General features: G+C 40.0%; 1 protein-coding gene across 3 annotated transcripts in view; it reads right to left on the reverse strand.

Moving 5' to 3' along the window:
• Nucleotides 1–598: 598 nt before the first annotated feature.
• The window catches only part of LOC126914694 (terminal nucleotidyltransferase 5C), a 152,916-nt gene continuing 140,079 nt past the window's right edge, over nucleotides 599–13,435 (reverse strand). For 2 of the 3 annotated variants that reach the window (XM_050718982.1, XM_050718984.1), the window contains exon 2: nucleotides 599–7,603. In XM_050718982.1, coding sequence (XP_050574939.1) covers nucleotides 6,284–7,603 — 1,320 coding nt within the window. In that variant the 3' untranslated portion in view covers nucleotides 599–6,283. Of the gene's footprint in view, nucleotides 7,604–10,596; nucleotides 11,192–13,435 lie in introns of those variants that run through there. The other variant, XM_050718983.1, reaches the window with a different exon arrangement.

Raw genomic sequence — 13,435 nt, forward strand, 5'->3', positions numbered from 1 at the left:
TCGATGGAGAAAGGAGCGGAAGAAACAAATAGGAAACGAAGAAAAAAAAGAAAAATCCGAGGCAGTGTACAAGATTCTCGGAAGATGACCACGTTTTCCGTTTTCCTTTTTTTTTTTCTCCATGTTTTCCCTTGTTCCATCCTTTCGTTACTATCCCCTCGCACGCAACTCGATGACATTTACATATTACGATTCTTCCCCTATAACGAAAGATCATCTATCACGGTGCACGCTCGTTCGAAATTACAGATCACGATACAAAATTACAATGACTAATTACAATTTGCTTGCAAGAAGTTCTAGAACGCAGATGAACAATTATTTATTTATCGTTTATTTCTTCTTGTCTTTTTTTTTGATTTGTCGATTAAAAGCTACTTCTATTCTGGCGTTACTTTTCTATTTAATAATTTAACTCGCACGTCTCTTCCTTTTTGCGACTAATCGATTTATTCAATTTTATATCTTTATTACGAAACAAAGCTTCGAACAGATTACTCAGAATATCGCAAGAAGATTTGTCTGTAAGGTTTCTTCAGACTTCTTTTTAATTGTAATTCACCGAAAAAGTTACTCGTAGTTTCTCACCCTTAGACTATTCTATTTATTTTTGTCTTTTCTTATTTTTTTTTTTTTTTTTAATTTAGATTTAATACAGATAATCTAGAACGAGGTTCGTAGAGTATTTTCTCGGTATATTACGATTTATATTTTTGTGATATTCTCTCGCAATGAGCCCTAGATTTTTGCTCTGGCTACTCGATTCGAATCAGAAGAAACTCACCTTGAAGGACGAAACGAAAGAAGAAACGATCGTTCGAAATACAGAATAAAAGTAATAATACGGATTCATTTTAGTTAGCTAGAATTTGCCTAAATCGTCCACTCCACTTTTTAATCTGACACGTTTTCGACATCTTTCATTTATACAAGAATTGCAAAGAATCACGAGTATCTCAAGTTCAATTAATTTATCTAACTGATTTCTTGATTACAAAATTTTCTATTCACGAGTCTGTCGAGTATCACGATACAGAAAAATCGTGCAATTCTTGTTCTATCAATTGATCAAAATTTCCTAATCGGACAACAAATATCGCTTCGATGAAAATGTTAATTAATGAGAGAAAGAGATCGTTTTTTATCGAATATCTCGCGTCTAGGAAAAGAATTTCTCGACGAAAGATTCAAAGATCTACCTGGCTATTATGTTTTACGTCATGATTGATCGCCGCGGAATCGATCGACTTTTTCAAGAACGAACGTACAAATGAATCCTCCGGCATCTCTAAAAGAAACGTGGCTATAAAATATCGAATGTATTTTCAGCGTTTGTATTCTTAAAACTCTTGCTTCATCAAAGACAAATAAATCGTAGCCGTTTTCATTTTAAAAATCGAACTTTTTCTTTATATGAAGCAATAATCTCGAAAAAGAAGAAAAATATAGGGAATTTTTAAAAAAATAAACATCTGTGGATCATAGCCAAATGATGAGCTTTTTTTATACTAATAAAAAATTGTTTAAAAAACTTCACACAATGATATACTTTATAACAATATATATATATATAATTAGTAAAAATACGAATGTGATAAAAGGAGATAAATTTTTTTTTTTTTAATTTTTTCCAATTTATGGTTACATGTATGTACATGTTTTATTAAGTTTTTTTTTGGCGCGAACGAACATATATATATATTGTAATCCTGTCACCTACGTTAAAAAGAACGGTCAATATTTTTGGATCGATAGATCAATAGATCGATACGATCGATGATCAACCCGATTTTAAAGTTCTTAGGAATTAAACGAGACGGACTGACATATACGGAGTGGACGATATTACGAAATGTTTTAATGGATTGTTGATAGATTCGCGTCTGATGTTCGAATGAGAAAGTAGACGAGAAATAAAGAATCAATCTTCTTCGTAGGAACAAGTTGGAAATTGAATTATCCTCCTTGAAGAAAGTCAGGAGCACTCTAATTATATCAGCCATTGAACACGCAAGTCAAACTTCCGCATGTTAGGATTTATCTCGAGTTCCAAATTCGAGGCTTCTTAAGATCTATCTAAACACATTCTGGATACATATCGATCTAAACTTTCAAACTCGTTGTGGTAGAAAAAAAATGTCTTTTCTTTCCACGCTTCATACGATACACTACATAAATATCGATCCAAAATCGGTAGAGTCCCGACTCAAGTCATTCTAATAATTCACATTTAACAAAATTACCATGTAATCTTAAAAAGAAACACAAAACTGTCAATTCTAATTAATAGACTTGGGATGTTTATGCTGTTTATTGGAAAATTTAAATGTGCAGAATATGTACTCTACATATATATAATGAATAAGAATATTCGAAACATACAATTTATGATAATTAATGTGCGACAGAAGTCTCTACTTAGATTTCATTTCCTTAACGAATTAAATAAAACCTCAATTTGCACAAACGTCCGTCATCTACCGATTACGAACAACCACGCAATTATCCATAACCATCGAAACTAATAACATCTTTGACAACACGACAACAAATATCTTAAACCCTTCGTTGCAAATCGAGCATGTAATTAACGTTCGCGAATCTTCTCTATTTTCCACTGGAACATCCGCAGTGTATTCGACGATGGAAGAAGGAACGAAAGCTTCGGTGTAACGGCCGGCTATTACTACCGTAGATCACAGAGACGAGGATAAAAGTAAGAACAACAATGAAATAATTATTAGGAGGAGCTACGTCACGTCTATTGATGACCGAAAACTACTGATAGCGAAGAATACAGAAAGACGAGGATCGTCGAAAGGTGATGGGAAATTAGCCGTAACGAAGGAAATAGAGGGATTAAGGATCATCGATAGGTGGTTGGAAACAAATGGTCGCGATGGAAACAGAGGGAACAGGCGGCTAGAGGCGCGCACCGGGTGCAGAACGTCGCTGCTAGTCGGCTTGCCTGGCTCTCCTTAGCATTAACACGCGATATACCAGAAAAACCAGTTTGCGGGCTTTTTATTAGGCCTTTACTTTCGCTTGCAAACTGAAAGGAAGAGTGAGCGAGCGAACGAACGAGACCTGGCTAAGTTCTAACCAGTGAGCGAGCGAGCGAGCAAAGTGACTGACTATGCTGACTAACGGGGTCACCAGTCGATACGGACACGCACATAAAAGAGAGACGCCAAGTGGCGAGCATATACGTCCTCTCTCTTCTTTACTCTCCGTGCTTACATGCACCTGTCTCTGTACTTCGTGCGTGCCTGCGTGTACGTGTGCGTGTGTGTATGTGAGTGTTTTTTATCTGTATGTTCTACGCGTTACGTGTCTGCCTGCTGCAGGTAGGAACAGAGAAAGAGAACAACGCGTTAGAGAGATAGAGATTTGCTGAGACACGCGAAAAACGCTCGGAGATTCGTGGCTTGGTGGTGTATATTCTCTGTGCGTGTATAGAACAGATTATACACACGCGGATACACACACACGCGTGCCCATTTGTATACACACCGACAGCAATTCGCGGGACGATACAGTTTGCAAGTTCGCCAAGAGTCTACGTTTTATTATGCAAATGAGTTTTATCACGGCCGGAGAAACATAGGCACGCGAACGCGCGTGTATTTTGCTTTGCGAGCGGCGCTGCTGCTGTTCAGTCGGATAAGGTATTAAATAATTATCGGTATCGAGAAGAAAGAAGGTTATGCAAGCTGTTCGCCGTCGCCTCCGGCGGAGACGACAGTCGCCGCAAGGATCGCTCGATCGCACGAACGTGTGTGTGTGTGTGTGTGTGTGTGTGTGTGTGTGTGTGTGTGTGTGTGTATTTTTATATATCTACGAATGTATGCGATTAGGTACGAAGATTATAGGGGGAAAAATATATGAGAAGCACTTTGATAAGCATTTTGATGACAATTTCGATATGTGGCTGATTGATAAAATATTGTTAAATTGCTTCCATACGAACGACAATAAAATGTGACTTATCTCTTTCCCTATAGTCTTCATACATATACTCGTTGTACGTGGTTATGTGTATAGTTTCGCGTATACAGGCTAAGATAAAGGGCTTCTGTCTTCTAGTCACCTCGAATCTCTTTCGACGCGTCCTTCCATGAATCCCAAGATTAGTCACGGTGCTTTTTCCCTGGTATAATACTAGAACTGGAAAGAGTGTCTAGATGGTCGTTTTAGCGTCTCATGTTTTTATGCGCGCGTCTTTTGGTAAACGATAGTTTGCTTCTTTTTATCTGGATCGACATTCGTCTCAGTTTACCAAGTATTCGCGTGTATGTACGTTACATGAGGGTGTCTCTGTTTCTTTCAGTGTCTATGTTTTCTTTTTGTTTATCTGCTTAGATTTTGTTCTTGTTTGTCTGTTTTGTCTAGGCGATGTGACAGCGCTGGTTGACGCGAAACTAAAAAAAGAAAAAAGAAGAAAAGAAAACAAGCAGAGACGCCTCTCACCCCTCGTTCATCTTCTCCTTTCTTTACTCTCTTCTCTCTCTCTCTCTCACACACACTCTCCGCGTACAAACTCTCTCGTTGTCGTACCGATCGCGCCGCTCATCCTCGATATTTTTTTCTCAATCTTATATATCACGTTACAGTAGTAGTATCTAAATGAAATGTGTTCACAGCCACACATTAATATTTATACATAGATTTTATACATTTATATATTTAAATATAGTATATATATATTTATATATTTATAATTATTCTTTTTTTTTTGCAAACGCCACGCCCGTTAATGTTTCTTTGTATTTTTAATCTGTTTGAGTTTCCTTTTTGCTTACTTTTTGTGAAATCTGTGTGTGTTACCACTACCTTTCCTTTAGTTACACGTTTCTCGAAACATCATATGTTCATTCGTTATAATATACTTTTTTTTGCATTTTTTTTGTTTTTTTTTTCTTCGTTTTGGGAAAAGAGGAAAGAAAGAGGAGCGACCGCAGAACGCTGACGGACGCCTTCGTACGCGCTATCTATCAGCCGTTCCTTTCGTTCTCCGATCCGATCCCAGGCGCCCTCTGTCCCTTCGTTTGTTCTCCCTCGTCGTCGGCGTTTTTTCTTCTTCTCTTTCCTATCTTTCGAACTCCTCGGTATTGTTCTCCGTACAGCTCCCGATTCCGTTTCGTCGTCGTTCCTCCGCCTTCGAAATTGACTTCCCTCCTTCCGGTTCCATACGGAATCACTTAGTGAATCGACGCTATCACTTGGCAGCGCTACCGTTCTCCCGGAGACTCTGAAAAGCGTGTGTGTTCTTTTCTCAACGCGCGCACAGTTTCTGGTTTTCTCGCGCCACCGTTGCGATTCGTATATGCGTCCATCTCGTTTCATCGACGCGCGCACCGACAATAGTATAATAGTTTACCGGGTATATTCATCGCATGTTTTCACCGCGCATGCGGAATTGCGGTTTCCGTTTCTCTCCACCATCCGTTCGAATTCGTTAGGCACAACACATTCATTTTTTGTTACTTCTTCTATATATTCGTTCCGCTTGGTTTCTTTATCTTTCTTTATTTCAACGTTTTTTTTCTTTTTTTTTTTATTTCGTTTGGAGTCTTTTAGTCTCTCTGTTGATCCCCTACGACCGTCTTTACAGCAAATACCATTGTGTTTTGGTCCTTCATCCCGCGACAACTGATCGTCCGGAGCTGAATAAACGCGTCCAGGAGAAATAAAACGATACACCGGGACATAAACGCGCAGTATTACAAATGTTCCTGCCGTTAGGTTAGAATTTTTTGGTATTCTCCTGGATCTCTTCAGTCTTCCGCGATGCTGTTTTTTTCGTTTTTGTTGTTTTTGTTCACTGTCACCGACCCGCTCGAACGATAAACACCGTCCTCCCCTCCATGTGGCGAATCGATCACCGCGGGTTTTATCTAACTTCGTTTTATTCCGACGAGAATTTTTCTCGTCTACGTCACACTCTGGATCGGTCGGTGTTCGATGTTCGACGCGTGTCCAAGCGTCAACTGAGGAGCAAATGATTTTGCTCCTTTGACCCGCTGTCGTGAACGATCAATGATCGACAAGCGTCTTTCTCGAGATTGTTGGATAAACACGAACCACGACGATCCGAATTACGTCGATCGTAACCTGGTTGAGGACGATTGCCCCCATGGTCGGTAAGCAGAGGCTGGTTGATGGTTCCGTGGTCAATAAAGATCATGGAGTTATCGCGGATATCGGTGATCGTGCCGGTGGTGGTCGTAGCGGTGTTGATGGCGGTGCTAGTAGCGACGATAGCGTTGGCGTCGATGTCGCATCACGACGAGCATGCCATCCACGAGTTGCACGTGCACGTGTAGCACGCGGTGGGTATCACTGGAGCGTAATAGTAACCGTTCGCGTAAACGTATGTTGTGGGCGGTCCAGGAGGTGCTTGCTGATGATTCGTCAACCGTTGCTGTTGCTCTTGGCAGAACACTTGATACGCAAGGTTTTCGATGAGAGCTAGGGTCTGTCGTCTCTCGTGACCCATCAGGCATACGGTGGACTCTTCCACCACGCTGTGAAGCAACATCAGGTACTGGTATTTAAGGGCTTCCTCCTCGGGACCGACGAAGTGGTTCCACAGATAGTTCTCGAGCTTGGCCCGTTGCTGGCTGATGTCCGGGAAATCGATGAAGAATCTCGAGCACATGTATCGCTCGAGGGTTTTTATATAGTCAGGCTGAGAGGGTTTATACATCTTAACCAGGAGATTGCAGTATTTGAGTAGGCCGCCGCCGCGGATCTCTTCCGGATGCCTCGTCGAGATCAGTTTTTTGTGAAGATGGTATAACGCCTCCTGGAAATCACCGTACACCGATTCACCGACCACGGTTGGGTAGAAGTTCTCGCCAATTGGTAGCTTGCTGCACTCGTAGAACAGAAGCAGTGAGTCGAGCACGATCTGGAACGAGTCGACCGAGAACTCAAACTGCCGCCTCATTGAGTCAACGAACTTTAGTTCGACGTTCCTATGACCTCGTGAGTTCCCAAGGGAAATCAGGGACCACCGATCTCCATCGTTATTCACTTTCACCATTTTGCTCACGTACGCCTCTTTTAAGCTGCACGTGGTTATACGTTTACGGCTGACACCTTCTGGCAGCAGGTCGAACAACGAGCCAAGCACCGCGGCCTTCACCTTGTCGTAGTTTCGCCCGCTCGACAATTCCACTGCAAATATTAAGTCCAAATCGTTGTACGGTTGCGACTCGGTGGCCAAAACGTGAGAAGCCGCGCCGCCGTTCAACCTAATGTCGCGTACCCTCATACCGGCGCCACCGTTGCTCGGGTCAGACTCTAATTTGCTACGGACCACGGTAACCAGGTCTCTCAATCTGACTTCCAAAGTAGGAAAATTACCACGACCGTGGATGCACACCACTTCGTTCATCACATCGTTCAATCGTCTAACTTGCTCGAAACTGAGCACAGCCAGCCTCTGCTGGGGATCCGGACAGTCTGAGTTCTGATTGTTGTTTCCATTGTTCGCGTTGCTGTCGCCTCCGTTGCTCTTCGTGCCGTTCACCTGGCACAGGGACTCCATCATAGCGACCCGACGCTGGCGTTCCTCGCCGATCTCCAGGGAGCCACACTGTAATGGAAAAGAAACGGGAGATGTTATTAACTGTGGCATTTCCGCATTCGGTTATAGTCGTGTTGCGATTGTACGTTATGTTCCTTCTTAAATGGATACCGACGGATATCTAGGATTATATTAGTATTGATTATATTAGTTATTGTAGTATTGTGAACAAAAGGTCCCGGGGCATCCCTGTTGAACGTCAGATAGATCACCGTGGGGTTTTAGTCGGTAAGAGTCGGACACTACCTCGCCGTCTTCGAGAAGCGGCGGGGTGTTCACGAGGATTTCCCCACGTAAAAAAAAAGTAGGATAGATTACGAATATAAAATTTTAGAAGTATAGAAATGTAGATAGTGTAGTAGAAAAATATAGAAACTAAAATTATAAATATCTTGATCACTAGAATCGCTTAGAAACTATTTCCCAGTGTGAGAAGAATTTCTAGTCTTCTCCCTATAAAAATATTAAAATATATCTAGAATAAAATTCTATAATGAATATGATATTACAACGATTACCCAATGAAAGATTCAGAACGATATCGTTTTAGATAATAAACACGAAGTATCGTCCCAGTGATTTTAATCTGATAGACGGTCACTTTTAATTGATGATTATCGATGAAAATCTTCATAAATCAATCGAAGAACCTTGTCGCAAAACAAATAAACAGTTTCGATACTCAACAAACGATTTACTAACTAGTTGCTACAAAATTCCTAACCGATGAGAAGTTCTTGGAGGAGCGTCTAAATCGATAAGTTTAACATTCTGTCGTTACCAAACGCGCCCTTCGAGAATGTCTTCGTATCTGCGAGTTAGATGTTCACGTTTAGAAATGCCACGAGGTTACGTCCGGGTAGCGTACACGAACTATTCAAACTTCTCGCCCATTCTTCTTCGATGGTATCTCTTTGAGAAAATTAAGTCGTCGCTTAAAAGGTTCAGACGGACAAGCGTTCTATTCGATGGTCTGCTTTTTGATGGAAGCTTCAAGCTAAAATTAAAAATAAATTCTCGATATTTCAAAATATTTCTTGCATTTCTTTTATTTCGAAATACTGTCAATGATTTCGCAATGTTTTAAAAGATTTTGAAAGATCCTCCGCTATCATAAGATATTTCGAAAAGCTTCTTTTAGTATTCCAAAATGTTCTGTAGCGCAGAAATTTTAAGTTTCAAAATCCTTGGAATTTCGAAGGTTCTTTCGGTATTGGAACGTGGCTTAAAATATGTTGAAACGTTGCGTGACATGCCGTAAGAGCCTTTGGTATTTTTAAATATTCCCAACGATTTCGTAGCTTTTGCAACAGAATCCGAAAAGTTCCACGCTATCTCGAAAGCTCACGAAGAACTTTAAAAGGTTTCAAACTATTCTTCCACGTGAAAACACCTTAACGTTAAAGAAATCGTTTGACCATCGCAAAAGTCCTGATATCCCAAGCGAAACTATTTCCAAAGATTCCCAAAAATTTTTCTACCCGACAAAATTTCTTATTTATCAAAGAGTCTTTCAAAGAACCACGAGAATGTCCCTAATCCCCAAAATACCTCAAAATTCTTCCTTTCTTTAACAAATTCGAAAAGATCCTGACCAATCTACTCAAGATCCTCGGACGTTTAAAAAATCAATTTCGAAATATCGATCACGTATGACTTTGTATGATTGGACATGTCGACGCCATTGGACACAGTCAGCTGTTGAAGGTAAACAGCGAGGTGAACTCGAGTGCCAGCTATAGATTGGAAGGGAACTCGATCGGAGGAGCAACAGGGCCACCAGTCAGAGTTCGTTCCTCCACTCGTTCACGGTCGCGACACGTCGTTTAATTATCGTTATTTCATTAGCGGATAGCTCAGCGTGGGCCTTCGTCGATCTCCGGGGCTAAGCAACGTCGTTAAGCTTATCGACAAGCTGCAGCAGCTTCGATATTAATCGAACGAACCGGACGATAAAACCGGTCGTTAAATTGAAATTCCTCGTCGAACCAGAAGTCGCTTGCAGCCTACGTTTTTGCTCTCTTTTCCATGATCGTTCTTTCTCACCGTGCACTTGGGAACGACAACGCATAATCACGGTAACTTCGTTAGTTAATTGCCTCACGCTCGATTACCAGTCCAGTTGCGTCACGCTTTTCCATCCACTTCGCGATGTTTTCTATCTGCGACGGAATAACTAACTATTATACCACGCTTACAGCTATGAACGCCGATACAGATAATAACGATGATTTTCTGCCTTTCTAGGGAAAGCAAGAACATTCCATAGTTGTTTTAAGAATGGAGACACGAGCGTGTGCTTCGATAATACTTTTTCTTTTGGTATCACTTATTCGGAATGGAAACGGATAAGAGCGGCTGTTAATCTGGCAGATATCGTTATCGCTTTCTTCCTACTAGCAGCGATAGCGATTGCGTTGCGTCACACATTTTAATTCCAACTGCCAGCATTTTTCAATCAAGGAATGCCTCTCTGATGTGGGCTTTTTAATGTATCTTTTCAGTACGTTCGATTCAATGAACAATAATTCTTTTTATGTTATTTTATATTTTATATCCGATCAATTGAAATAGTCCAACGTGGACAGTAAACGAAGAAAGATCGTTCCACTGAATTTGCAATTTAAGTAAATCCTCCACCAGCAACGACATCGACGAAAATTTTGACGTATCTTTCTAACAATCCTATTCGTTCACCGTGTCATCTATTTCCATGGATAATAGAAAAAAGCCGCACGGAACCGTAGAAACTGACATCTCCACTGCTATAACTCGAGCCACGACCACCCAAACGTATTGCAACGATTATGTTAACGACCACGGATTTACCGAGGATCAGCCGGCTGACCAGATCGAGCTATTTTTACTCGACCAGGGTGCACTCTCCGGCGAAGTTTTGATCATGAACAACGATCACGAAATAATCGAACTACCACCTGTGGAGCACGGGACCGGCCTTTGCCTTCCGTTTTCGGATTTCATCGAACAATCCAACCGCTTACCATGAAGAACAACCGCTCGACGTCGTTGTGTGGCTCTGTTCTCTTCAGTTTCGATGTCGAGATTCACTGTAATTCACTCAACAAGATTTGGCTTTAACAACGTCTAAGTCACTTTTCTTCTATTTAGATATGTCTTGATTTAACTTTGATTATTTCTTTCTTTATTTGATAGATTATATATATGTTTAGATATTTTATTTATTTACTAACACGAGAAAGAGAAGATGGGTTTTTATATCGAAAGCTTTTTGGAGCGAAACTGTAGCAAGTGTACGCGCGCGGCACAAACGGAGAGCGAAACGTCGCGAACGGGCTCCGCTTAGACGAGCAGATCCGCAGCTGATGAGAGTCAACAGCGAACTGAGCGAACAGCGCGGTGAAAGGCGTACGAGGAAGACTGGTGGCGGCGGCGGCGGCGGCGGCGGTGGCGGTGGCGGCGACACCACCATCAACAGCAGCGGTAGCGACGTCCTGAGTGTACCAGGAGGGCAGCACAAAGCTACCACGCAACTATCGACGCCGAGCTCTGCCTCCGTACGAGTCCGATCATCGCGCGTATCCGCAAATGAATGTTTGTTTGATGCTGGCTGGCTCGATTTTCGTTATAGTATCGCGAGTAATAGGCAGACTGATTACGAGTAAATATTTTTATGTATGTTGCGTAGGTTGAATGTTATGAGAGATTAATAAATTTGGTGTAAATATTACATACGTCATAGGTATCGCAAGAATTTGTAGGTGTATTTACTTTTGTTCTTTGTACCATTTTTCACTCAATTATATTTTTCTGGCGTTAAAAAATATCTTTAATTTGGACAAAATACGTGTAAATATGTGTTAGTGGTATACGCGTGATTTCTCGTTTCTACGTTAAAAATCCTCTGAAAACGTAACGAATTCTTTTCGTTCGCCTAATCGTCAGTAAGATGGAAATATAAAAATTCGAAGATGGTAATTGATAGTAGCATCGAATATTAATAATTATTATACTGTACTACTATACTATTATATATTCTCGATGAGTATAAATATTTATAATATTCCAATTATTGTTACATAAACTATTACCGAGGACTTGAATACATTTGTTTTTCATTATCCCATGAATATCATGAATATCATCGGAGAAGGAAAGTAAAATTATGTGACATGTTGGGATTGAAAAACGTCCAAGTTAATCGACCAGAGTGTCCCAGACACTTTATTACGATCAAAACTTTTTCCTCGTTGATATTAATTTAGGTAGTGACCAAACGTCTTAGTCATTACTGTTCTAAACAAAAGCCCTTTATAAAAACTTGGCTGACGTTTCGTTTTAATTGACATCCATCTGTATGTCAGATGTCTGTTCGCTGTCCATTCTGTTCGACAATTATCGAGAACGTTTGAGAACATCTATCTATGATTCATCGTCCATTTGAAACCTCCGTGTAATCACCGCGTTTATCTTAATTAGGAAGAAAAAAGGACGAAATTTCTCATTCATTATAAAATAAAACAAATCTACAGATATTCCCCGTACAAAGTGTTCGAATGAGAGGAAAAAATAAGAAAGTTTCGCCTTTATAATTTAAATAAAAAATTCCTTTTGCCTTTCAAGACATCCAGAATCTGCTACTCTTCAAATATACGAAGTGTATCATTTTAAAGTTTTCTTCAATTCGAAATACGATCGTGGAGAATCAGGAGTCTATTTGAATTTCTGTCACTTGCAGCATGTTCGATACAGTTTCGATAGAGTAGCAACGCAGTTACCATGAAATTTTCTCGTCGTATCGACGAGAGTGTTCGCTTATTCTCTCGAACGCTTGCATCCCCCTTGTTCTGACGTCGGTATCTTCTCGTACTTTTCGCCAGAATTACGTAATTCCAAGTTAAAACCTCGTGAAACGTTTAATCAATCTCAAGGTTGAAATCGTGGCTTCTATTCTATTGTCTTGCCTTGTTCCGATATCGCGCGACCGTGATACGTTTATTCCGAGATAATAAAAATTATAGCTCACGGAACGACACACCATTTTGTTCGTTCACTTGAAATTCAAAGAAGTACTTTGTTTCTATAGTCTGCTGTTGAATTTTAAGTAACCGCAATTTAGAGTTTTGTCAACTAGAGGAGGAATATTTTTAGCATAAACTGCTATTTAAAGGCTAAGCACTTGTTTCGATTATTATTGATTATTTTTAATATTTACATATATTAGAAAAGTTTAACGAGCTTCAATCATTCCGATATTAATTAGAAAAATTGTATAATTTGAGAATCACGAATATCATTTGTTATTTAATTCTTCAAAATTATTTACTTTCCTTTGGATACATATTTTTCTCTAGTTTCCCGACTCTGTTCAGTTCTTAATTCTTCTAGTTCCTAATTTTTTATTTCTTCGTTCGACAGGGGCACTGATAATATGAAATCTTTCCTTCACTTGCATTTTTATCGACAAAACATGGAAAAGAGAACAAACCTACTCCACAAACAATAATTTACAGACATACAGATCTATAATCTTCTTCATTTCGAAGCAAAGTTTTTAGTTTCGAAAAGTATCAGAGATCGATTCTCTTTCAATTATTGGGTTGGCAACTAAATGATTGCAGATTTTGTCAATGCCACCTAATGACAAAATCCGCAATCACTTAATTGCCAACCTAATATATTTTCTCCGGATATTTACAATTTTTCTTGCTACAAATTAAATTCAATCATACGACGTGTTTTTTTTTAGTCCACTTTCTACTTCCTGCTGTGTCAAAATTTCAGACATCACCGATTCTATAACGCCAGAAATATAGCGAGACCCTCATTTTTACTATCGTTACGTCACCATTCGTGAGCCAT

Source organism: Bombus affinis, chromosome 3 (genome assembly GCF_024516045.1).
Source record: "Bombus affinis isolate iyBomAffi1 chromosome 3, iyBomAffi1.2, whole genome shotgun sequence".
In the NCBI taxonomy this organism is placed as follows: Eukaryota; Metazoa; Arthropoda; class Insecta; order Hymenoptera; family Apidae; genus Bombus; species Bombus affinis.